This window comes from Manis pentadactyla, chromosome Y, assembly GCF_030020395.1.
Source record: "Manis pentadactyla isolate mManPen7 chromosome Y, mManPen7.hap1, whole genome shotgun sequence".
NCBI classification, from domain to species: Eukaryota; Metazoa; Chordata; class Mammalia; order Pholidota; family Manidae; genus Manis; species Manis pentadactyla.
In genome coordinates this window covers 21927830-21955614 of record NC_080039.1, presented here as the reverse complement: position 1 = coordinate 21955614, position 27785 = coordinate 21927830, and the positions used below count along the sequence as shown (strand labels likewise).

Genomic DNA, 27785 nt, shown 5'->3' with positions numbered 1-27785 from the left:
GCTGGTACACCAACACCTAAATCACTGACATTTAAATTTATAACTCAACTATAACAAATTCATTCTTTCCCTTCTTAATAAATTAAGAATAACTTAAAACAACACTGAAAATACTACAGAATTTCTCATGTACACTTGTGGCTATCCATCCATTCATTCAACTGTGACTGAGTACCACTATGCCGACTCCTGAACACAGAAATTTGCAGTCTAGTTGGAGAGGAAGACAGTAATACCTAAAACTACCAAAATACAATGGTACACAGCATAACACAGTAACACAGTGTAACTTTTTAGGTAAGCATGTGAAACCATAGAGAAGAAATGCACCGATGCTGTGAGAAAAAGCAGGATCCTGTAATATGCTATTTTTGAAAATTAAAATTATTAACTGATAGTGTTCCCAACAGGAGAATTGAAGTGAATAATGTGTGTAATATTATCCATGATTTTATCTTAATTTTAGCAAAACACATGTACAGGCCAACTTCTTAAATGACAAGTACCAACAAGTAGGATCCTTTAATATCCTCAGATGGAGCCGAGATGGCATGAAACTCACACCATGCTCCTGGCTAGGGAGAATTAATATTGTCAAAATGGCCATCCTGCCCAAAGCAATATACAGATTCGATGCAATCCCTATCAAATTTCCAAGAGCATTCTTCAATGAACTGGAACAAATAGTTCTAAAATTCATATGGAACAACCAAAGACCCAGAAGACCCAAAGCGATCCTGAGAAGGAAGAGTAAAGGGGGGGGGATCTCGCTGCCCAACCTCAAGCCCTACTACAAGAGCACAGTAATCAAGACAATTTGGTACTGGCACAAGAACAGAGCCACAGACCAGTGGAACAGAATAGAGACTCCAAACATTAACCTAAACATATATGGTCAATTAATATTTGATAAAGGAGCCATGAACATACAATGGGGAAATGACACTCTCTTCAACAGATGGTGCTGGCAAAACTGGACAGCAATGTGTAAGAGAATGAAACTGGATCACTGTCTAACCCCATACACAAAAGTAAATTTGAAATGGACCAAAGCCTGAATGTAAGTCACGAAACCTTAAAACTCTTAGAAGAAAAGATAGGCAAAAATCTCTCAGACGTAAACATGAGTGACTTCTTCATGAACGTATCTCCCCAGGCAAGGGAAACAAAAGTAAAAATGAACAAGTGGGAGCATAAGAAGCTGAAAAGCTTCTGTACAGCAAAGGACACCATCAATAGAACAAAAAGGTATCCTACAGTATGGGAGAATATATTCATAAATGACAGATCCAATAAAGGGCTGACATCCGAAATATACAAAGAGCTCACACACCTCAACAAACAAAAAGCAAATAATCCAATTAAAAAATGGGCACAGGATCTGAACAGACAGTTCTCCAAAGCAGAAGTTCAGATGGCCAACAGACACGTGAAAAGATTCTCCACATCGCTAATCATCAGAGAAATGCAAATTAAAACTGCAATGGGATATCACCTCACACAAGAAAGGATCACCACCATCCAAAAGACAAAGAACAACAAATGTTGGCAAGGTTGTGGAAATCGGGGAACCCTCCTACATTGCGGGTGGGAATGTAAATGTGTTCAACCATTGCAGAAAGCAGTATGGAGATTCCTCAAAATGCTCAAAATAGAAATACCATTTGAGCCAGGAATTCCACTTCCAGGAATTTACCCTAAGAATGCAGTAGCCCGATTTGAAAAAAACAGATGCACCCCTATGTTTATTGCAGCACTATTTACAATAGCCAAGTAATGGAAGCAACCTAAGTGTTCATCAGTAGGTGAATGGATGAAGAAGATGTGGTACATATATACACAATGGAACATTATTCAGCCATAAGAAAAGAAATCCTATCATTTGCAACAACATGGATGGAGCTAAAGGGTATTATGCTCGGTGAAATAAGCCCGGTGGAGAGACACTAGTACCAAACCATTTCACCCATGTGTAGAGTGTAAGAACAACAAAGAAAAACTGAAGGAACAAAACAGCAGCAGAATCACAGAACCCAAGAATGGACTAACAGTCACCAAAGGGAAAGGGACTGAGGAGGATGGGTGGGAAGGGAGGGATAAGGGTGCGGAAAAAGAAAGCGGGCACTACGATTAGCATGTTTAACTTGTGGGGGACACGGGGAGGCCTGTACAACACAGAGAAGACGAGTAGGGCTTCTGCAGCATCTTACTGTGCTGATGACAGTGACTATAATGGGCTTTGTGGCGGGGACTTGGTGAAGGGGGAAGCCTAGTAAACATAATGTTCTTCATGTAGTTGTGGATTACTGATACCAAAATAAAAATAAAAATAGCAGAATAAAAAATACACATATCTTTCCCGAGCCCTAGGAATTTTGATTCATAGGTGTGGGATGTGGCCTGGGAATCAGTAGTTTTTAAAACAGCATTAAGAGATAAAAATATGAGTAAGACAGTTTCTGAACTAAGGTTAGATCAATTATCAACAGAACAAGTACACAAAAATACTTTACTGTACAAGATGAGAAGTGCCATTAAAGAGTTATACAGAAAGTCTGAAGTGGGTTTTAAAATTTTAAGTACGGAATACTACTTCTGTCTAGAAGATATTAGATCTCATTACTTCAATTAAAATGCTTTCATCAAATATGAAATAATACAGCAAACAGAATTATGAGAAGTGCTTACCTAAACTGGCATACATTACAAACAGACTGAAATACTGCTGTAAATGATGGCCATGCTCTGAAACTTCCCTTCTCAGGAGATTTAAGACTGCCCTTAGTAAGTGGTCACTCAAGCTTAAGTTTTCACAGGCCTGTAAAAGACAAAATATTTTATTGGCAACAAGCTCATATATGTAAAGCTGCATCACTTAGACATGTCAAGAGAAAAATTATTAAATATAGTTGTCTCAGAGAGGGAATGAAGAACTGAGGATTTCACTATAGAAGCTGAATGATGTTGTTACTGCAAAAAAAAAAACCCATGTAGATAAAAAGGTAACTTGAAGATTTAAAATTAGCCATCGTAAAAATAAACCTTAACTGAACATACAATCGGAAGCCTACTATATAACTGCAAGTAACTGAATAAACAGAAGAAAGTTTCCTTATGTTTTAAGTTGCCCAATAATCATTATTCATTAATATGAAATACTTTCAATCAACTCAGTAATGCAGGCATGTATTAATTATGTTACACAAATGAATATGTTTACTTCTTTGATCTTGATAAAAAGAAACTTTATTCTTTTTGCATTATTAGTGAAAAGCTTTCAATTACCTGACTGGAAGGCCCCAGAGATGTAAAAGATGAAGGGCAAGGCCCATCTTGCAATGAAAAATGTGCAATAAATACTATAAGTTTTGCAAACGCATCCCTCACTTCGGTACTAGGGCACTCCAGAAGATATTCAGAGAAGCGATTTGGAACATTAAAAAGAACATTTTGAGCAAACCAAAAACGTACATTCTTGCAGTGATGGAGTAGAATGCACAGTGCATCATACCTAAGAGAAAAATATACGAGTATCAATTTTATTGACGTGCTTCTATTTCGATGGCTCCAGTGAACCAACAGGTTTCTATGAACCAAAAAAGATGTTCTTTACAATTAATTAGGCCTGAGACTTGGTCTAGTTCCTCAATTACAAAAATGAATAAATGAGAACTTGTGTAGGTAGATGCAAATCTATAATCAGACTCTTCCTGATTCAGTGATATTTCCTTAACAAGTATTCTGAATGACGCTGAAAATAGTTGTGAAATCAAGGTATTCTAATGTCCCCATCATTTTTACAATCAGAACCTTAACCTGAATAGTGTAACTATTTTTTTTAAATCTCTATTAAATACAGAATTCCATCTACAAAGATTAAAGCATAATGCTTTCATGATAAAATACACAAAAAATGAAATGGAAACAGGAGTCAATTTCTGAATATTAAAAGCACATCAAGCAATTGTATTTTGATTTTTCTCTCAACATTCCTACTAAGATTTTTATTCTATATTGGAAATTTGAAAAAGGATTCCAACAATAGGGAAAAGTAAAGCACCACAGTAATGAACCACACCAACTCTTAAGTTTAATATGAATAAAATGAATAGCTATATACCAATCACTGGCAGGGCCACGGACTATTTTCTTTGTGTGAAATCCAGTGGTGAAGAGGAATTTAGCTGCAAGTTGAATACTAGTCATACTTATTTCTTCTGCTTCAGGCAACAAGTGATCTTGTCCTTAAACACAGCACACATATACAAACAAATTTTTGTTTAAAAATGCTCCATGTTTAAAACAACTTAGCTAAAATTTTGTACTTATCTTAGCACTTCACCAGATCATATTTCAAAGCAATGCTTCTGTAACAAAAATAACTATTACAAATAAAAGCTCTTTTACATTTGTAGATACTGACAGACACAATTCAAAGGTATGGCAGCTTAAATATTTGACTCTGAAGTAATGAACTGAACATGCTCACATATTCAAGATGAAAATGAGACTAATGATTTTATGGGAAAAAAGGTACAAGGAAAGAGAAAAATATTAAACACATATTGAAACCCGGCAAGAAATCCTAAAAGTGAAATAAAAAGTATCCTTTACTAGTAAGAAGCTAAATGCCAGACTTACCTGGAGCAGGGCTTAAGTAAATACCATTACATGTAAGTAGTTTTTTCATAAACTGAAAATACTCTACAGTGTACTGCATTTGGTTATGCATGAATTGCACATTTTCTTTCCATACACTTCTCCCAATGGCTGGTGACATAATCTGATGGGATCTTGTGAGCTCTGATATATATCTTATCATTTTATCATCTTGGTCTATTGTGTCCATTCGTTCATAAAAAAGTATATAAGCATTCCACCACCTTTGCTGCTGCAGGTATGACACGCACTTCGTCATACGATCAAATACTTGTCTCACATATTCTCCACCAAAGCACTCATTTTTCATTTCTTCATCATCATCCATTTTACACTCTGTTACATCTCCATCATCAAATTTATACCAGCGATTTCTCTCATCTTTATCATTCCTTTGAATGATGTAAGAATAATAATGTCCAACACTTGCTTGACCACTGTGCACAAGCACACCCACTAGTCTGTATTTTGCGCTTACTGCTGTCTCACTTTCAGACTGCACGTCCTGTTTTATCAATTGACTGTCTGGGTTTACATTATCTCTTTCCAGCTTTGCAACACCTGGTACTGTGTAAGGTTCCATATCCAGTTCTCGTGGAAATTCAAAATAATCATTGAATTTAACTGGACAGTCTCTTTCCCAGTCATAGCCAAATCGTTTCAATTGGATAGCAAGAACAGGAGGTAATTTTTTAATTAGCAAGCGCTTTACTGTATCAACCTACAAAGAAACAAGGAATATACATGCATGTTTTCATAATTCAAATAATAACTAAACAACAGAATTTAAAACTTCACCATCTATCTACATTTACAAATAGATGACTAAATGATGATGAACACAAAGCCACCTGTCACAGTGACTTATTCAAAACATTTATACTAAAACTAAAAATACCTAGTCTCTCATTTGCTGAGAACTACAAAAATTATGTGACACAGAAACCAATTAGCACCTGGTTCCTTAATGTTACTATCTGTCCGATGCATACTGCTGTTGGATCATGTTACATTTTTGATGTTTTACCTTTACGACAATGAATAGGATCTGCTATGAGCAACTGAAGAAATACCGGGAAAGACATTTATTATTTATCATACCTGTATATTCAAAGACATGTTATGGACTGATCCTACAAACTGGTTAAGTTGCTGTATAAAATTAGTTGGCTGGGTCTAAAAATCAGACCTGGGTTTAAAGCTTAAGTGGGTGTGAAAATGTTATGTAACCAAATAAAATCATGTCAGTTCTTTTAAAGTTCAAGAGTAACCTGAAGAACGAAAGGGGAAACTACTAATACCAACTCTTCAGGTTTGAGTTCACTGGTAATTTTGACTTCTAAAATTAATCGTTCAATTGAAATGGTTTTTCTTGACAACTGGCAGCATTTATAGTATTGTTTCTCTGATAAATCTTTAAATCATTTATCGCTTTGAGTACCTCCCTGCTACCACCATTAACAAAGCATAGATAGAGCAGAAGTAAAATTTGAGGTTAATACAACTTGACATTTTTTAGTTCTTTCAAATACAATCATATTTATTTAAAAAAACTATACAATACCCACTTTTTTATCACATTTTTCACATCGATATGCATTTGCACCTTCTAATAAATCTCCTTTGATATACTGTTCCAAAGAATCAAGCAGGTTTTGGTGATTTCTAATGTCTACATTCAGAGTTGTAAAAGATTCTTCACATTCATATCTAAAGATACGTAAAACAATCAAATGGATTTATTCCTTAAGTTTCTAAACATTATCTTTAGTTGCAAACATTGCTAAAAATGTTTGCAGTATTTACTACGTCTCAAATTGGATATTTACTATGTCGTAAGTTTACAGTTATCTTTTACTGAACACTTTGTTCTGGACAATGTATTCGATTCTTTGCACACACTATCGTTCAGTCATCTTCATTAAAACCTGTTAAGAGATACATATCTATCCCTATCAAAAAGACAGGCAAACTGGGCGGGAGTGGGAAGAAGGTGCCAAAGACTAATTTAGTATAGTTTACAAGGCAGAGTAGTGATTTGAAGACAGCCTTGTCTGGTCTCATTATGTAAGTTCTTTATATTCTCTCATACTGTTATCTGTGTGGGTAGTAATTTGTGACAAAGTTAAGGATTTATCAAATTTAAAAAAGAAGAGACTATTCATGAAGTGAGTTTTTAATTGTTCCTGCATTTCTCTAATAGATAATGCAATAGCAGCTAGTATTCATGGCATTTATATGCCAGATTCTAACCTACTGTACACATTCAAAAATCCGACCAACATTTGCTTCTAGTGTTGTGTTCTGGAGTCACAACCATTGGAAGAGAAAAGTAATGTGAAATAGACAGTCAACATCCCATATTGAGGTGATTTTTTATAATGGGGATTTTGAAAAACTTCTGATGGCACATGCTAATAAACTCAGAAAATGGGAGGTAGAGAATACAATACAGTCTCACTCATTAAATTCATGTATCAAAAAAATATACCAAGTGCCTACTGTGTATAAAACGTAAGGGATATTACATGTTTGACATAGCACTTCCCATTTATAAAGATTTATAGTATGTAACCTAGATTACAAACATTGTAATTCAGAAAGAGAAAAAGAAAAAAGTATACTAATAGAACTATTTTTGAATGGCATATTATACATACTGTTACTATGACAGAAACCAGCCCAGAGGAGGAAAAGGAAGTCTTAAAAGATAAATGGGATTGACGGTTTCTTCTATAAAACTTAAAGGGTGCTCTAGAAAAACACATCAATGCTCTGTTACATTAAAAAACATGGGAATCTTGTATAATCCTAAAGTAAGAAAAGTTTAGCTGGAAGTGTATGTAATTTATAGTTTGAGTATTTTCACTTAGCAGAGTAAAGCAATAAAATTTAGAAGTAATTTGACAATTGAATAAAAAACTGACTACTAATAGGATAAGGGGACAAAGAGTTGGATAGTTTTTATTGTCCACCTAATGCAAAATATCTTTCGTAAGGACCAAAAGTTGGTCAAATTAGGTGAGTGAGTCTCCCATCTTCCAAATGAATGCTAACTAACATGATAAAGAATTTTCATTTATGTAGTATTATTTTTCCCAAAATCATTTCTACATCTTCAAAAGAACTCGCTCTTCCACTCACACCCAACTAATGTCTATAAAGTAAAAAGGATGACTCAACATTACTTCTACTGGGTTGTAGAAGACACCATACTTTTGTGGTTATTTTCATGAGAAGGATTTCAAAACATTGTATGAACATAACAAGTGCCAAAGTAAAACTTCTACACAATACAAGTGTCTGTCCACCAATGAACTCTGTGAACGGGACTCTTATAACTGAGTTACATGTATTTATTTATTTATTTTTATTTATTTTATTTATTTATTTATTTTCATTAGGAATGATTAGTGAACCGATTTCTCTATTACTTTGTTTAACAATAAAACTTCTACACAATAAAAGTGTCTGTCCACCAATGAACTCTGTGAACGGGACTCTTATTACTGAGTTACATTTATTTATTTATTTAATTTATTTATTTTTTATTAGCAATGATTAGTGAACCGAATTCTCTATTTACTCCAAAACACAGAATGTCTTCTCAACTCTTGCTAAATTTTTTGATGCAAACATATCCAACCATCTCAAGAATGACAAGAATACATAGAAATTTTTTGTAATTTAAAAAGTTGACTTTTAAATTGCTACCAGAAATTATGCTCCAGACATGCCAGTTATTTTCTACACATACTGTATTTAAGATATTTCAATTATAGTTTTAATATAACACAACAGGGAAATATAGTTATAAGTAATAACTGCAGGTTTATGGAAAATGCTATGTTATACACTAGGATATGACAAGGCAAAGAAGAACATATGATAAAGTAGTTAAAAAGTCAATAAACCTCCTTAGAAAACAGAAGCAAATGTTACTGAAAAGGAAGAAACAAAGAACAGAGTGCTAAAAATTAAAACACAGAGATGTAATTCATTCACAGTCCTAGGCAGTTAGTGATAATTGCCACAGCCTGCTTTCATACAGTTAAGAACTAGTAAAAATTTTATTAAAGACTACACTAAAAAGCACATACTAAAAATGTTAATTAGCACTTACCTATGTGGACAGCCTTGGCAAATCTTCTGATCAGCAAAGGAACCTCCTAGGACTTGACTTAACATAGCTGGATGTCCTAAAGCTTTTAAAGCTTCATCTAAACTATCCACCAAACAATGAAGAAACTCTACGGCATCATATTGTTCACGTAGATTAATAAGTTTACCCCAAAGCCTAAGAAGAAGATGGAATAAAACAGCATTTTACATCCCCAGAATATTCACATTTTACTTTTCATTAACAATGAAAATGACAATGATATAAACAGAGTGATTTTTTTCAAATTGAGAGAGACAGGTACATCTGATTCTAGAGTGAGTGGATTTGAAACTTAGGCCAACCAATACTGAAAAACAATACCACGTGTGTGTACACAAAATGAAAATGAGTGCTGCTAAAAAAAACCCGGTCATACTGGATGGTATTAGTAACATTTTATATTTTATGTTCATGTTTAATATTTACAGAATACAAGAATAGAACTAGAACTATATTTTTAGCAAAAGACATAGCAAAATGTTGAGTTTACTAAGGTTTATTGACTGTGTGTGCATAATGTGCCTTCATAATCCTAAAACCTGCTTATTAAAAAAATTAACTTACAATTTACATACAGTAACATTCAATCTTTTTGGAGCACAGTATGTGATCTAGTATGTCACTTTCACCAAATGAAGACAGTTGTATAATGGTCACTACAAGGAAGACGCCAAACCATATATCTCAGTTCATCCTGCCAAATTTACTATACCATGTCAGTAGTCAGAGCATTCCGTATTCTTTAATTTCTTAAAACCAACTGTTTTTTAAACCTTTACAGTAGCCAGTCAAAATAGTGCTTTCAAAGATATTTAACTTAGTTCTTCCAGTTTTTCTTGTACGAGTGATTGCATCTCTTTTCCCACCACACTTATCTGAAAATTAACTTTACTTAGAGAGAGCTATAGTACCACATAATAACTAAATTTTCTTCCAGGTTTGGAGGATTTGAAATATTTATAGTAAGGAAATCGCTCTCCTTTTGAAACCTGCGTAAACTTCTTGGGGGTGCTAGTCATAAACGTGAAGATGATGAGAGCTACTGGATCCGAAGGCTAACGTGAAAAGTAGCAACCTGATTTCCCCCATCCCTACCCCAGCAGAACTAGCCCTTCATGGTCTAAGTCATCGATGACTCCTGAAAACAACAGTGGCTTCTTGTTTAAAATGGAACTGTACCTGCTAGAATAATGTGGCAAGAAAAAATTGCTTTGTTTTTCTTATTAGCCATCCACACTGTAGTAATGGGGCTTCCTGAAGTGATTACTGGAAGACTTTTTCTTAGGAGACCGAATTCTCACTTTAACAAAAGGCTCAGAAGGCTGGAGTGACGGTTATCTTCCTTCTTTTGTACTTCAAGTGCTCATTTTATGCGGTTTTTAACAGGTTTGTTTCCACTGCAATCCCTTAGTGCCTTTCTAGCAACTGTACTTGTTTCTGCTTCCTATCTGTGAATGACCAAGGGCTTAATTGCGGTTCCACCATTTCAAACAGTTCTCAGAAGATTCTTCACTTGCAAGAGTTGGGATGAGGCCAGATGAAAAATTATTTGCCAAATATTCCATCACTGCTAAATCACTCTGTTCTTTCAATTTACCAGTCTAATTATGATGTCTGTTTCCAGTTTTTCTATTGCCATTTGATGCCTGTCTGCTGATAAAGCTGGAACACTTTCAAAAGGAATGACTTTGGTAGAATAAGGTGCTTTGTTGTGATTAGAATGTGTCGTAAGTGATTCAGTCAAGGTTGTCTCCATGAGCTCAGGAAGTAACTACAGCCAAATACCCTAGTGACTGAAAATACGAATAGCTGATAACAGCTGTTACCTATATCAAGGTGTAGCCAGATACTACGGGCAAACAAAGTTGCAGGCCTCCAAAAGCACAAATCCCAGAGCAGCCAATTCTAGCAATAAGGACTTAACAAGGACATGGGATCAAGTAAAAAAAAAAAGTTTTCTCTTCTGTAAAATGGAAGGAGATATCAACACTATGATTTTATGTTACTTTGGAAATGAAAAGTGACATGAAAAACACAGCCTGATTAAGAGAAAGGATGCAGAGCTTAGGTCTGCATTCAAAAAGTTGTGAAATCTTGGGAAAGTCACCTCAGCTCTCTGAGCCCCAAATTCCAAATCAATGAGCTGACACTGTGGCTCAGCTTTATAAATTCCTTTTCAGCTCAGAAAGCCTAGGATATCCAGTCTAGGGAAAGAACCAGGCTTGTCAAGGTATTAAAATAGGCAAAACAGTACAGCATAGCAGATGGAATTAAGGGAGTTCTCCTGTTGATCTGAAACTTTGCTCCATTTGACATTTCTCAACCTCTTAATTGAGAATGTACTTAAGTTCTCAGTACCTAACCTACAGAATGGACATATTAATTTCCTAACCTACAGAATGGACATATTAACAACATCTACTTCACTGCGCTGTAACAATTTAGTGAATTAATACACAGAAGTGTTTGGAGCAAAGTTTGGCATATAGTTAAGTATTCCATAAATGTTATCAATCGGTAGTACTTGTTGCAAAATAGCTGTTTGAATCACCTGATTATATATCGATGTTTTTTGAAAAATAAGCTCAGTGAGCAGATTTTTTTGTCCTTTCCAGCCGCTTATGAATAGGTGGCTAGAACATCTACAGTGCTGCCTGTAGTAACACTGTGGGCCAATACCTGCTGGCACAGAGAAGACAAAAATATAACCAGTGAAGAGGAAGAAATCTTATTAAGACTGACAAGAGATGGGATATTAAAAACTGAAAGTTTATGTTTCAAGCACTCCAAACCCTCTTTCTCATACTAAATATTTTGACCCATCACACATACGACAAGATGACAAGAGATCCCCATGCTGCAAAAAGGGCCTACAGAACTTCTGCCCATATTTGTCATTTGCTTTTTGTATTTTTTTTTGAAGTTCAGTTGGCACAAATCTTATATTGGTTTTAAGTATACAACACAGTGGCTGAAGAGTTACCCATATTATTAATTTGCACCCTGACTAGTGCAGTTACTATGTCTTGCAGTTGATTTGTTTAAATTTGTTCACTGAACCATGATTACTCTGAAGTATGCTGTTTAGCCCCCATGTGTTTGTGGGCTTGTCTTTGTTGTGTAATTTATTTCTAGTTTCATACCATTGTGGGCTATGAAGCTGCTTGATAAAATTTAAAACTTTCTGAATGTATAAAGGTTCTTTTTGTGGCCTACTATGTGGTATTTTCTCAAGAGCATTCCTTGTACACTTGACAAAAATGTGTATCTTGCTCCTTTGGGTGGAATATTATGTAAGTATCTGCTAAGTCCATCTGATCAAGTGTGTTGTTCAGTGCCTCTATGTCCTTATTCATTCTGTTTAGTTTATCTATTGATGTGAGTGATATGTTAAAGTCTCCTAAGATGAAGTGTTATGATCTATATCCCCCTTATATCTGTTAGTATTTTAAAAAATATTTAGGCGCTCCTGTATTTGGTGCATATTTATTATTTACTTATTTAAATTTTTTATTAAGGTTTTATTGATATACTCTCTTACAAAGGTTTCACATGAAAAACAATGTGGTTACTACATTTACCCTTATTAGCAAGTCCCCCCTTACCCCAATGCAGTCACTGTCCATGAGTGTAGTAAGATACCACAGAATCACTATTTGCCTGCTCTGTGCTACGCTGTTTTCCCCGTGATCCCCCACACCACGTGTACTAAACATAATACCCCTGAATCTCCTTCTCCCTCCCTCCCCACCAGCCCTCCCACACCCCTCCCCCCTTTGGTAACCTATTTTTTGTTCCTTCAGTTTTGCTTCGTTGCTATACTCCGTAAATGAGGAAAATCATCTGGCACTTCTTTTCCCACCTGGCTTATTTCACTGAGCATAATGTCCTCCAGCTCCATCCATGTTGTTGCAAACGGCAGGATTTCTTTCTTTCTTATGGCTGAATAGTGCATACATATTTATAATGGTTATATGCTGTTGGACTGAGCCCTTTATCATTATGCAATGTTCTTCTTTGTCTGCTACTTTTTTGGTCTTGAAATCTACTTAGTCTGATACAAGTACTGCCACTCCTGCTTTTTTCTCTGTGATGTATCTTTTTCCATCCCTTCACTTTCAGTCTGCCTTTGGGTCTGAGATGGGTCTCCGGTAGGCAGCATATAAACAGCTCTTGTTTCTTTCTCTCTTACGCACTCTTTGAATTTTTACTGCCATTTTAGTAACTGTTCTCTAGTTGTTTTCATACCTCCTCTCTGTTCCTTTTTTCTCTCTTATACTGTTCTCTTGTTATTTGATGGTTTTCCTTGGTGTGGTGACTGTATTTCTCTTTTGTAATCTTTTCTGTATCTATTATAGGCTTTAGGTTTGTGATTACCAGAGGTTCAAGGGTAGCTTCCTAACTGTGTAATGGTCTACATTAAGTTCATGAGTGCTCTGTATGAAACATATTCTAAAAGTACTTTTTTCTTCCTCCTCCCTTTACATTTTATATATTAGATGTTGTCATCTGCATTTTTTGTGTATCCCTTGACTGATATTACATATTCTAGATTTTACTACTTTTGGGTTTTCCTTTTTTCTTTTTCATTTCAGACTTGCTTGGATAGTAATGGGTCTACTACCTTTATTACGAGTTTAGATAAAAATACTTAGCCTTCAGAACACTTGTATCTATAAAAAGTCCCTTTGACATACTCTGTTAAGGCCAGTTTAGTGGTGATGAATTCTTTCAACTTTCATTTATCTAGGAAATATTTAATCCGTGCTTTAATTCTGAACGATAGCATTGCAGGAGAGAGGACTCTTGGTTGAAGGTTCTCTGTTTTAATAACTGGATGTTTCATGCTACTGCCTTCTGGCCTGTAAAATTTCTGCTGAGCCATCTGGTAGCTTCTGTATAGCAAATGACTCCAACAGCAGAACAAAAAAGGCAGCTTACAATATGGGGGAGCAGATTCAGAAACAATCCAAACAATAAGGGGTTAACATCCAAAATATATAAAGAACTCATAAGGTTCAACACCAAAAAAATCAAATAGAGAGGAGGAGCCAAGATGGCGGTGTGAGTATGACAGTGGGAATCTCCTCCCAAAAACATATATATTTTTGAAAATACAACAAATACAACTATCCCTAAAAGAGAGACCAGAAGACACAGGACAACAGCCAGACTACAACCACACCTGCGAGAACCCAGCGCCTGGGGAAAGGGGTAAGATACAAGACGCAGCCCGGCGGGACCTCAGGCCCCTCACCCCAGCTCCCGGCGGGAGGAGAGGAGTTGGAGCGGGGAGCGAGAGGGAGTCCAGGACTGCTACGCACCCAGCCCCAGCCATCCGCACCAGAGTGCAGACATACAGTGCATGCGTGGGGTGCTGTAAACTAGGGAAGCAGGACAGTAAGACCTGTGAGCGGGTCCTGCAGCCGGCACCCCTGGGACAAAGAAAAGCGAAGGAACTCCGGGCGCACTAAGCCCCTGGGCAACAGCTCTGAGACCCTTCACGAAGGTAAACAGCCAAACAGCCCCCCGTCCACTACCCCTCCGAGGCCCCGCCATAGCAGAGCAGCGGCCTGAGGCTGGCCACGCCCACAGCAAGGGAGCTTTCTCCATACGGGCCGGGCAAGATACAGAGACCCAGTCTACACGCAATTGCCCAACACAAGCCACTAGGGGTCGCAGTTGTCCCAGTAAAGAAAGGCCAGGAGCGAGTGGAAAGATTCTTGGCTCTCCCAGCTGACAGTCGAGTCAATAGCATAACCACTGTGCCTATCAACATGAAAAGGCAAAAAAACTCGATCCAGACAAGACTAACCCAGACATCTTAGACTTCTTCCCCTGAGAGGGAACCTGGGGAGATAGATTTAACCTATCTAACTGAAAAAGAATTCAAAACAAAAGTCGTAACCATGCTGATGGACTTGCAGAGAAATATGCAAGAACTACGGAGGGAGAATACAGAAATAAAACAGTCTCTGGAAGGACTTCAAAGCAGAATGGACGAGATGCAAGAGACCATCAATGAACTAGAAAACAGAGAACAGGAACACAGAGAAGCTGATGCAGAGAGAGATAAAAGGATCTCCAGGAATGAAAGAATACTAAGAGAACTGTGTGACCAATTGAAACAGAACAATACCTGCATTATAGGGGTACCAGAAGAAGACAAAAAATCAAATAACCCAATAAAAAAAATGCAGACACGAATAGACATTTCCCCAACAAAAAATAAAGATGGCTAACAGGTATATGAAAAGATGCTCTATATTTTTAGTTAATCATCTGTGAAATGCGCTCAAAACCACAATGAGAACTACGTCACACCACTCAGAATGGCCACTAACCAAAAGACAAGAAATGACAAGTGTTGGTGAGATGCAGAGAAAAGGGAATTCTTCTATACTGTTGGTGAAATGTCAGTTAGTGCAGGAAAGCAGTGTGGAGTTTCCTGAGAAAACTAAAACAGAAATACCATTTAACCCAGGAATTCCAAATATAGGAATTTACCCAAGGAAAACAAAAACCCTGATTTGGAAAGACATACGAGCCCCTATGTTTACTGCCACATTACTTACAACAGCCAAGATGTGTATGTAAGCTACCAAAGTGTCCATGAACACATTCAGCCATTCAAAAAGAAAGAAATCCTGCAATAATTTGGGTCATTTGCGAGAATATGGCTGGACCTAGAGGATGTTATGCTCAGTGAAATAAGCTAGGCAAAGTAAGATAACTATCATATGATTTCACTTACTTGCTCAATCTAAAACCAAAACAAAATTACGAGAACAGCAGTAGACTCACAGTAAGAAGTGACTGGTGTTTACCATGGGGGAGGGGTTGGGGTAGGTGAGTGAGGAAGGTGAAGGAGATAAAGGGACACAACAATTCTCAATCATAACACAAGCTGGTCACAGGGATGGTAGAAGAGCATGGTGAATACAGCTAATGATTCTGCGACGTCTTTCTAGGTAGACAGATAGTAGCCACACTGGTGGGGTAAACAATTTAATCATGTGGGTAACTGGTGAACCACTGTGTCGTATACTTGAATCTAATACAAGATTGTATACCCACTAGACGTCAGTAAAAAAAAAAAAAAAAGGACTATTACAGAGTATATGACTTTTGTAGTTAGTTCTTTTTACTCAGCATAAGCATATTGCTGAAATCCACTGAACCTTTTCAATGTAACACCATTACACCAGTTTGACTAACCTGAGTTGTAGAAGAACATAATTGTTTCCAGCCTGTTCATCTATTCAGAACTGTATGAACATTCATGTAGAAATTTTGGCGTGAGCCTAAGTATTGTTTTCTCTGGCATAAATCTTAATAACTGCAATTGCTGTATTGTATACTTAGTGAATATTCAATTTTGTAAAAAACTGCTTTCCAGAGTGGCTATGGTATTTTCTACTCACACCCACAACAGGTGTCCGAGATTTTCTACATCCTACCCAACATTTGGTATTGTCATTTTTTAAATATTATCAATCCGATGTGTGTGTTGTGATATGCATTGTGTGCTTTAATCCCTTTAACGTTTAATCTATAGCATTCTATTTAAACGGGGTCTCATGGAGAGAGCACAGAAATTATTTTTAATCTAATCTGGACAATCGATGTCTTTCAACTGGACTAATTTACATTTTACATAGTACTGATTTAACCGAATTTAAGCACATGTCATTCTTTTGCTGTTTGTAGATGAGGAATTTTTCTTTCTGCCCTTTTATGTATTAATTATATTTTAACATTCAGTTTCAATGCATCTGTTGGCTTTTTGCCTATGTATCTTTCTGTTTGATTTTTAAATATGGCAGCCTTAAGAATTATTTTTAGAACATATACAGACGGTATCTTTTTTTTATGGCTAAAATGCTAAATTTTATGTTGTGTATTTTATAATACAATAAAAGCTGCTTTAAAAACCTACAAAAGCCAAATAAGTAAATCACAAGAAGTACATATTATATGATCCTTTCTATGAAATTCTAAAACATGTAGAATGAACCTATGGTGATAGAGCTCAGAATAATCAGAATACTGATCAACCTGGCTGAGGGATTTTGTTTTTTGTTACTATTGCTATCACTAACCTACAATTACATGAGGAACATTATGTTTACTGGGCTCCCCCTTCACAAAGTACCCCACCACCTACCCCATTACAGTGACTGTCCATTAGCGTAGTAAGATGCTGGAGAATCACTACTTGTCTTCTGTGTTGTACAGCCCTCCCCATGCACCCTCACATTATACATGCTAATCATAGTGCCCCCTTTTGTTCTTTTTCCCCCCGTATACCTCTCTTCCCAACCATCCTCCCCAGTCCCTTTCCCTTTGGTAACTGTTAGTACATTTTTGGGTTCTGTGAGTCTGCTGCTGTTTTGCTCTCCAGTTTTTTTTCTTTGTTCTTATACTCCACAGATGAGTGAAATCATTTGGTACCTGTCTTTCTCCGCCTGGCTTATTGCAGTGAGCACAATACCCTCTAGCTCCATCCACGTTTTTGCAAATGGTAGGATTTGTTTTCTTCTTACAGCTGAATGATATTCCATTGTGTGTATGTACCCCATTTCTTTATCCATTCATCTCCTGATGGGACACTTAGGTTGCTTCCATTTCTTGGCTATTGTAAATAGTGCTGCAATAAACATAGGGGTGCATCTGTCTTTTTCAAACTGGGTTGCAGCATTCCTATTAGTGGGATTCCTGGGTCAAATGGTATTTCTATTTTGAGCTTTTCGAGTCATCTCCATACTGCTTTCCACATGGTTGAACTAACTTACATTCCCATCAGCAGTGTAGGAGGGTTCCCCTTTCTTCATAACCTCACCAACATTTGATGTTCTTTGTCTTTTGGATGGTGGTGACCCTTACTGGTGTGAGGTGATATCGCATCGTGGTTTTAATTTGCATTTCTCTGATGACTAGCGATGTGGAGCATCTTTTCATGTGTCAGTTGGCCATCTGAATTTCTGCTTTGGAGAACTGTCTGTTTAGATCCTGTGCCCATTTCTTAATTGGATTGTTTGCTTTTTGTTGAAGCGCGTGAGCTCTCTCTATATTTTGGATGTCAACCCTTTATCAGATCTGTCATTCATGAATATGTTTTCCCATTCTGTAGGATGCCTTTTTGTTCTACTGGTGGTGTCCTTTGCTGTTCAGAAGCTTTTCAGCTTGATATAGTCCCACTTGTTCATTTTGCTTGTTTCCCTTGCCTGGGGAGATATGTACATGAAGAAGTTGCTCCTGTTTTTGTCCAAGAGATTTTTGCTTTTGTTTTTTTCTGTTTCATGACTTACGTTCAAGTCTTTAAACCATTTCGAATTTGCTTTTGTGTATGCGCTTCGACAGTGATCCAGTTTCATTCTCTTACATGTAGCTGTCCAGTTTTGCCAACACCAGCTATTGAAGAGGCTGTCATTTCCCCCATTGTATGTCCATGGCTCCTTTATCATACACTAGTTGACCACATGCGTTTGGGTTAACGTCTGGACTCTGTATCCTGTTCCACTGGTCTGTGGGTCTGTTCTTGTGCCAGTGCCAAATTGTCTTGATTACTGTGGCTTTGTAGTAGAGCTTGAAGTTGGGAAGCGAGATCCCTCCCACTTCACTCTTCCTTCTACGGATTGCCTCAGCTATTCGGGGTCTTTGGTGGCTGCCTATGAATTTTAACACTACTGCTTCCAGTTTGTTGAAGGAGGCTGGCTATTGGTATTTGGATAGGGATTGCACTGAATCTGTATATTGCTTTGGGCAGGATGTCCATTTTGACAATATTAATTCTTCCTAGCCAAGAGCATCTTGCAGTTTTCAGGGTATAAGTCTTTCACTTCCTTGGTTAGGTTTATTCCTAGGCATTTTCTTCTTTTTCATTCAATTGTGAATGGAATTGTTTTCCTGATTTTCTGCTCGCTCATCATTACTGTCTAGGAAAGCAATAGATTTCTGTGTGTTAATTTTGTATTCTGCAACTTTGCTGAATTCAGATATTTGTTCTAGTAGTTTTGGAGTGTAGTCGTTATGGCTTTTTTATATACAATATCATGTCATCTGCAAAGAGTGACAGTTTGACTTCTTCTTTACCTATTTGGATGCATTAAATTTCTTTGCTTTGTCTGATTGCCATGGCTAGGACCTACAGTACTATGTTGAATAACAGTGGGAGAGTGGGCATCCCTGTCTTGTTCCTCATCTTAGAGGAAACACTTTCAGCTTCTCGCTGTTAACTATGATAGTGGCTGTGGGCTTGTCCTATATGGCCTTTATTATGTTGAGGTACTTGCCCTCTATACCCATTTTGTGGAGAGTTTTTATCATGAATAGATGTGAAATGCTTTTTCGGCATCTATGGAGATGATTATGTGGTTTTTGTCCTTCTTTTTATCATGTGGTGGAGAACGTTCGTGGATTTCTGAATGTTGTACCATCCTTGCATCCCTGCAATGAATCCCTCTTGATCATGGTGTATGACCATCTTGATGTATTTTTGAATTTGGTTTGCTCTTATTTTCTTGAGTACTTTTGCATCTATGTTCATTAAGGATATTGGTCTGTAATTTTCTGTTTTGGTGGTGTCTTTGCCTGGTTTTGGTACTAGAGTGATGCTGGATTCAAAGAATGAGTTTGGAAGTAGTCCCTCCTTTTGTTTTTTGGAAAACCTTAATTTGAATGGGTATCATGTCTTCTCTATATGCATATGTCTGATAAAATCCCGCAGTGAATCTATCTGGCCCAGGTGTTTTGTTCTTGTGTATTTTTTTGATTACCGATTCAATTTCTTTGCTGTTAATTGGTCTGTTTAGATTTTCTGTTTCTTCCTTGGTCAGCGTTGGAAGGCTTTAGTTTTCTAGGAAGTTGTCCATTTCTTCTAGGTTTTCCACAGAGGTTATCTTCTGATATTCAAGTAACACACAGAGCCTCAAAGCCATAAAACTGCCTTAATTTTTCCTTTATATTACAAATGTCTAAGGTTTTTCAATATATACTCAGTGATTTCTTTACCTGGTGTTATTTTTGGTTGCAATATTTATACAACTTAAATCTGAGAACAAAGTAGACTTCTATAAAAACCCAGTAATTCACCTATCTGTGGCTCTTCCTATATTCTTGAAATTCCAAGTTTCTCTTGGCAATATTTTCCCTGTCACCAGACCTTTGAGAATTCTAGAGCAGGAGTTGTGGAGAAATTCCTCACAAATTCCTATTTACTTTAGAATGTACTTATTTCCCTTTCACTGTCGAAGAACATTTTCAGGGGATATGTATGTTTGATTCTTCAACTATTTCTTTCTGTCGTTTCCTGTGCCTTTAGTGTCATACCAAGAAATCAGTCAAATTCAGTGTCACAAAGCTTTTCCCCTAGGTTCTCTTCTAAAAGTTTTATAATTTTGTCTCTCATGTTTAGGTATTTAATCCAGTTTGAGTCAGTGTTAATAGACATGTTGTGAGGTAAAGATCTAATGGTAAAACACTGAAAGATTTTCTCTAAGAGCAGGAATAAGGCAAGGATGACCTGCTTTCTTTCTTCCCTTGTATCTGCACAGCACTGGACTTTTACCTAGACTATTTTGTCAAGAGAAGAATAAAGGCATTCAAACTGGAAATCCTGAAGATCGAAAAAACCTGTTCATTCAGCAACAAATTCAGCTAAGTTTTAGGAAACAAAAATCAACACATAAAAGTCACAGTGAAGGGAGCGATTATTATTAATGCACACTGAGTTTCAATTTTGGATGATAATAAATGTTGTGAAGGAAGATGGGTGATGGAGAACAAAATGTGAATGTGCTTAATGTCACTGAACGGTACACCTAAAAACACTTTCTGAAAACAGCAAGGTTTATGTTACATACAGTTGATTATCAAAAATATTAGTGAGTTAGATTATAAAACCAAGAGAAAAACTGATAAGAAAGACTTCATCAATATTTAAAATCTTTGTGCATTAAAGTACATTAAGACAGTGAAAAGACTATCTACAGAATGTGAGAAAGTATTTGTAAATCACTTATCTATTAGGGCCTATTATGATAAGTGCCCCAAAATCTCTCACAATGTAACAAAAAGACGATCGGAAAGTATGTGAATAGGTATTTTCCTTAAAAACAACAACAAAACTAAGTAGCCAATAAACACAAGATGTTCAACTATGTTAATCATTAGGAAACTGTAAACTAAAACCACAGTGAGACCTCTTCACATCTATAAAGAAGGATAATATGAAAGGCAAGAGCAGGGAATGAAAAAAGGGAAAAAATATGAATAGTATTAATATTGGCTGAAAAAAATGCAACCCTCATACTTTGATGGTGGGAAAGTAAAATGATACAGAGGACATGGAAGAGTTTGGTGGTTCCTCAAAAAGTTAAAGAATTACTATATGGCCCTGCAACTTGACTCCTGAGACAAATGTAAACTTAAGTCCACACAAAAACCTACACATCCTGAATGCTGACATATGTACTATTCACAATCACTAAAAACCATCCAAGTGTCCATCAACTGATGAAGGAATCACCAAAATGTGAGGTACCCATACAATGGGTATCATTTGGCCATGAAATGGTGCTCTGATATATGTCAGAAAGTTGAGGCACCCTATTAACATGCTTAGTCAAAGAGGTCAGGCCCCAAAATGCCCACATATTATGTGGCTCTATATGAAATATTCAGATAGACACTTTGTTTCTCTCAACATGATGCCTCAGTCTCCAGGGCCTTTCAATATTCTCTCTTTCAGTCATATATAGAGAAAACTAAGCTTTCTTTTATCAAAGTTGGAAAAAGGGGAGAATTGGAGAGTAACTTTTTAACAGGCTTGTGGGACTTCTCTTGGGTGATGAAAGTACTCTAAAACTGGACAGTAATGATGACACAAACATTTTGAATGTAGCCTGCACCACTATTGTATACTTTTAAAGAGTTACAAGAAAAAAACCCTGAAGAGGCTATTATGTGAGTGGATTGCAGGTAATATAAAAGTGCTAGACAAATTGTGAGTGCCATCATTTATATGGAGAGAATATCTGTGAGACAAAAAAACTACATATATTTAAGTACAAACATGAAGATTCGGCAGGAGCATAATTATACTTATCTATATATCCAGTTATAAGTAGACATATGAAGATACAAATACAAACATGCATTTATGGTTCTACTATCTAATTACTATCTAATTACTATCTAAATACATGCACATAATCGAGTGAAAGAGTTTAAGATAAAATCTCATAGTATACCAATTTGGAAGAACAACAACAGAAATGTTGACTGGAATATGCTGAAGAAAGTCCTGAGTCAGAGACAAGACAAACAGGATAAAGACAGAAAGGTCTATACCAGGTGACAGAACTGGAAGCAGAAAGGCCTGTATCTGGAAGGAAGCATTGTATATATGTAAATTATCCTTAAAATGTACACTGATAGTTCATCTTGTGGAATATAGAAACGAATGATGAGAATAGGGGTCATTGTACTTCTAAATCTGTGATGTTCAAAAGAACTTTAAGTGACAATGCTCACATCTATGTATATATATTAGGGGTATTGCTCTGAATCCAACAGAAAGCGTGACCCCAGATGTCAGCTGATCCCTTCGTTTATCCACTTGCAATCGTAATTCTGCAGAAAGCATTCTGAATTCCTGTGAATGACTGTAGCCCTTTTTTATATAGTAAGAAGAGATAGCTCTCCTAGTTACAGTAACGCTCTTAGTCTTAGGTAGTTGGTAGTTACAGTTGGACATGACACATGATAGGAGTTGACAAAATTTGCAAGAGAAAGGAAACCAGGTCAAGATTTTTAGGCTTAAAAACCTAAAAACAGAGCAAATTTTATTGGTCATTTTAGGAGGATGCTAGGACAGTGTTTGATTACTTAACAAACTTACAAAATAAGACTTAAAAAGTATCCTGGTTCTTATACATTTACATAGTAAGGGTAAATGATGACAGCAAGCTTCTCTTATAGATTCAATCTAATACACGGATGATAATCAATGTCAATTTCTGACCATAATGAAAAAAATAATGGGGACCTAACTGTAACTAAATGACTCAAAAGCACAAAAAGACATTTTGTATCTCTCCAAGAGAGTAAAATCACCACCTATTAAGCACTCTTGCCCATTCCAAATGGGAAATAAAATGATACTTTAAGTGGTCAAGCATCTTGATATTGGCTGGCTATGAAAACTACAGCTTTTGAACCAAATAAAGCCCACAATCACCCAAGACCTAAGAATAGTATTATATATAGGTTCAAATGGTTGAAAATAAGCCAAACTGGTACTATTTCATGACAAATGAAAATCGTATGAATTCAAATTCCAAAGTCCATGAACAAAGTTTTATTGAAACACAGCCATACCTCACTTACTTACATATTATCTATAGCTGCTTTCTTGTTACTGCGGCAGAGTTAAATTTGTGACAGAATGTTTTATCTGCAAAGCTAATAAATACAGGAACAGACCAAAGAGAAAATAATACAGAACACCAGAGCACTACAATTAGGAAAATCCAGACTGTGAGAAAGTTTCCAGGGCAAACTACCTGATTTCCTTATTGATAATTGCAAAACAGCTCGAAAGCAACAGAATGAACCAAAAACAAACAAACAAACAAACAAAAGTCCACACTCAAATCCCAACTAACCAAGCTGCAGCACCAACACAAGAAAGGAGAAAGAAATCTGTATATTAATAAAAAAAACTTCTGGATTCGAGAGGAAGATGACAGCGTGAGTAGGGCAGCAGAACTCTTCCCAAAACCATATATATATTTGAAAATACAACAGGGGGAGAGATACAAGCCGTGGCCGGATGGAACCCAAGCGCTCCCCCGACCCCAGCCCACCAGCGGGAGGAAAGGGGTCAGAGTTTGGACAGAGTGGAAGCACAGGATTGCTAAATAACCAGCCTTGGTAATCCACACCAGGAGCACAGACACACATTGCATGCTGTGCCGGATATTAGGAGAACAGAAAAGTAAAATCTGCGAGTGGTTCCCCGCAGCCAGAACTCCTGGGACAAAAGAAAAGAGTGCTTTTTGAAAGGGACAGGAGCTTCACAGCTGGATGGAATCGTCTCCGCACACTCAGCCCAGCATCTGGGAACCCCAGGGAACTTCAGGTACCCTCACCCCTGGGTGGCAATGCAGCTCCAAAGTCCCTCATGGCGATAAGCAGCCTGCCATGCACTCCCCCTCATGTGAGGGCCTGGCAGAGCAGGCTGGGAGGTGACCACGCCTACAGCAGCCACCCAGAACATCCTCCCAGCACACAGCCATGCAGGCCAGACCAGGGTCCGCAGCTGGCGAGCAGATGCCCGGTGCAAGCAGAGGCGCAAAGGGGCGCCGTACTCGCATGAGAGCACACCCAGCTCGCCTGCCTCTCCCCAACAGGGCTCTGGGATGCCCTGCCCGCCGCGGCTCAGGGGAGTAACCTGTAGCCTGTTCCCAGTGTGTGGATAACTGTCACAGGCAGCAGAGGAGGGAAGGGCAACCAGCAAGCAGTAAGGGACCTGGTTTTCTCCCAGGTGACACATGTGTCACCTGCCTGTGACCACTTTTATCACCATGAAAAGGCAGAAGAACCTTGTCCAGTCAAAAGTCAGTCAGACAACCTGAGAGGGCCTGCTGAGATAGATATAACAAATCATCCTGAAAAAGAATTCAAAATAAAAGCCATAACCATGCTGATGGACCTGCAGAGAAACATGCAAGAGCTAAGGGATGAAGTCCGGAGGGAGATAACAGAAATGAAACAATCGATAGAAGGCCTTAAGAGGAGACTAGGTGAGGTGCAAGAGGCCATTAATGGAACAGAAAGCAGAGAACATGAATACAGAGTAGCAGAGACAGAGAGAGATAAAAGGATCTCCAGGAATGAAAGAATATTAAGAGAACTGTGTGACCAATCCAAGCGGAAAAATACTCGCATTACAAGGGGGGTACCAGAAGAGGAAGAAGAGAGAAAAAGGGAAAGAAAGTGTCTTTGAAGAAGTAATTGCTGAAAACTTCCCCAAACAGGGGGACGAAATAGGCTCTCCAACCCTGGAAGCCCACAGAACTCCAAAAGCAAGTGACCCAACGGAGACAACACCAAGACACATAATAATTAAAATGGCAAAGATCATGGACAAGGACAGAGTATTAAAGGCAGCCAGAGAGACAGAAAAGGTCACCTACAAAGGAAAGCCATCAGGCTATCATCAGACATCTCAACAGAAACCTTACAGGCCAGGAGAGAATGGCATGATATATTTAATGCAGTGAAACAGAAGGTCCTTGAACGAAGAATACTGCATCCAGCTCGATTATCATTTAAATATGAAGGAGGGATTAAACAATTGCCAGTCAAGCAAAAGCTGAGAGAATTTTCCTCCCACAAACCACATCTGCAGGGTATTTTAAAGGGACGGCTCTAGATGGAAGCACTCCTAAGGCTAAACAGATGTCACCAGAGAAAATAAAATCACACCAAGGAAAGCAGACCAACCAAATACTAACTAAAGGCAAAAAATAAAATCAACTATGCACAAATGCAGTCAAAGGAAACATAAAACAGTACACATTAAAACACCTAACATGTAAAGAATGGAGAAGTAGGAATGAGAAGGGAGAGAAATAAAGAATTATCAGACTGTGTTTATAAGAGCTTAATAAGTGAGTTAAGTTAGACGATAAGATAGTGAAGAAGCTACCCCTGAACTTTGGTAACCACGAATCTAATGCCAGCAATGGCAGTAAGTACATACCTTTTGACAAGCACCAAAATATAAACAGACTGAATACACCAGTCAAGACACAGAGTAATAGAATGGATAAAAATACAGGACCCATCTATATGCTGCTTACAAGAGACTCACCTCAAACCCAAAGACATACTCAGACTAAAAGTCAAGGGATGGAAAAAGATATTTCATGCAAACAACAGGGAGAATAAAGCAGGTGTTGCAGTACTTGTATCAGACAAAATAGACATCAAAACAAAGAAAGTACCAAGAGATAAAGAAGGACATTACGTAACGGTAAACGGGTCAGTCCAACAAGAGGATATATATCCATTATAAATATATATGCACTCAATACAGGAGCACCAACATGTGTGAAAGAAATACTAACAGAGTTAATGGAGGAAATAGAATGCAATGCGTTCTTTCTAGGAGACGTCAACACACCACTCCCTTCAAAGGACAGTTCCACCACACAAAAATTAAGTAAGGACATAGTGGCACTGAACAACACACTAGAACAGACGGACCTAATAGACATTACAGAACTCTACACCCAAAAGCAGCAGGATACATGTTTTTCTCAAGTGCACATGGAACATTTTACAGAACAGACCACATACTAGGCCACAGAAAGAGCCTCAGTAAACTCAAAAAGACTGAAATTCTACCAAACAACTTCATAAGACCACAAAGGTATAAAACTAGACATAAATTGAACAAAGAAAACAAAAAGGCCACCAACACATGGAGGCCAAACAACATGCTCCTAAATAATCAATGGATCAATGACCAAACTAAAATAGAGATCAAGCAATATATGGAGACAAATGACAACAACACAAGGACCCAAATTCTGTGAGATGCAGCGACGGCAGTTCTAAGAGGAAAGTACGTAACAATCCAGGCCTGTTTAAAGAAGGAAGAACAATCCAAAGTGAATAGTCTAAAGTCACTATTATTGAAATTGGAAAAAGAACAAATGAGGCCCAAAATCAGCAGGAGGGACATAATAAAGTACAGAGAGGAAATAAAACTGAGAAGAATAAAAGGATAGAAAAATCAATGAAAACAAGAGCTGGTTCTTTGAGAAAATAAACAAAATATCAACTGCTAACCTGACTTTTTAAGAGAAAAAGAGAATCTCCACATATAAACAGAATCAGAAATGAGGAAGGAAATATAACAATGGACCCCAACCCCACAGAAATACAAAGAATTATTAAAGAATACTATGAAGATCTATACAATAACAAGGTAGAAAACCTCGAAGAAATGGACAACTTCCTAGAAAAATACAACCTTCCAAGACTGACCACGGAAGAAATGGAAAATCTAAACAAACTAATCACCAGCAATGAAATTTAATCAGTAATCAAAATTACCCAAGAGCAAAACCCCCGGGGCAGATGGATGCACCGCAGAATTTTATCAGACATACAGGGAAGGCATAATACCCATTCTCCTTAAAGTTTTCCAAAAAAGACAAGAGGACGGAATACTTCCAAACTCTTTCTATGAAGCCAGGATCACTCTCATACCAAAACCAAGCAAAGACCCCACTAAAACAGAAAATTACAGACCAATATCCCTGATGAACATAGATGCAAAAATACTCAACAAAATATTAGCAAACCGAATTCAAAAATACACCAAGCTGATCATACACCATGACCAAGTGGGATTCATCACAGCAATGCAAGGATGGTACAACATTTGAAAATCCATCAACATCATGCACCACATCAACAAACAGGACAAAAACCACATAATCATCTCCATACATGCTGAGAAAGCATATGACGAAGTTCAACATCCATTCACGATAAAACTCTCAATAAAATGGGTAGAGAGGGCAAGTAGATCAACATAATACAGTCCACATATGACAAACCCACAGCCAACATCATACGTAACAGTGAGAAGCTGAAAGGCTTCCCTTGGAGATCGGGAACAGGACAGGGATGCCCACTCTACCCCGCTATTCAACATAGTTCCGGACGTCCTCGCTGAGGGCAATCAGACAAAACAAAAAAAATACACGGTGTTTAGAATGGTAAAGAGGTCAAACTGTGACTCTTTGCAGATGACATGATATTGTACGTGAAAAACCCTGAAGACTCCACTCCAAAACTATTAGAACTAATATATGAATTCAGCAAGGCTCCGGGATACAAAATTACTACACACAAATCTGTTGCTTTCCTATACACCAAT

At 37.4% G+C, this 27785-nt stretch overlaps 1 protein-coding gene across 1 annotated transcript in view; it reads right to left on the bottom strand.

The window, feature by feature from the left end:
- LOC130682207 (probable ubiquitin carboxyl-terminal hydrolase FAF-X) overlaps positions 1 to 27785 on the bottom strand; it is a 138747-nt gene that overhangs the window by 10012 nt on the left and 100950 nt on the right. Inside the window, exons 23-28 of the mRNA XM_057496336.1 lie at positions 8783 to 8956; positions 6228 to 6369; positions 4642 to 5380; positions 4121 to 4244; positions 3286 to 3511; positions 2689 to 2818 (exon numbers count right to left, since the gene is read on the bottom strand). Of these exons, the coding sequence (XP_057352319.1) occupies positions 2689 to 2818; positions 3286 to 3511; positions 4121 to 4244; positions 4642 to 5380; positions 6228 to 6369; positions 8783 to 8956 (1535 nt within the window). The remainder of the gene's footprint in view (positions 1 to 2688; positions 2819 to 3285; positions 3512 to 4120; positions 4245 to 4641; positions 5381 to 6227; positions 6370 to 8782; positions 8957 to 27785) is intronic.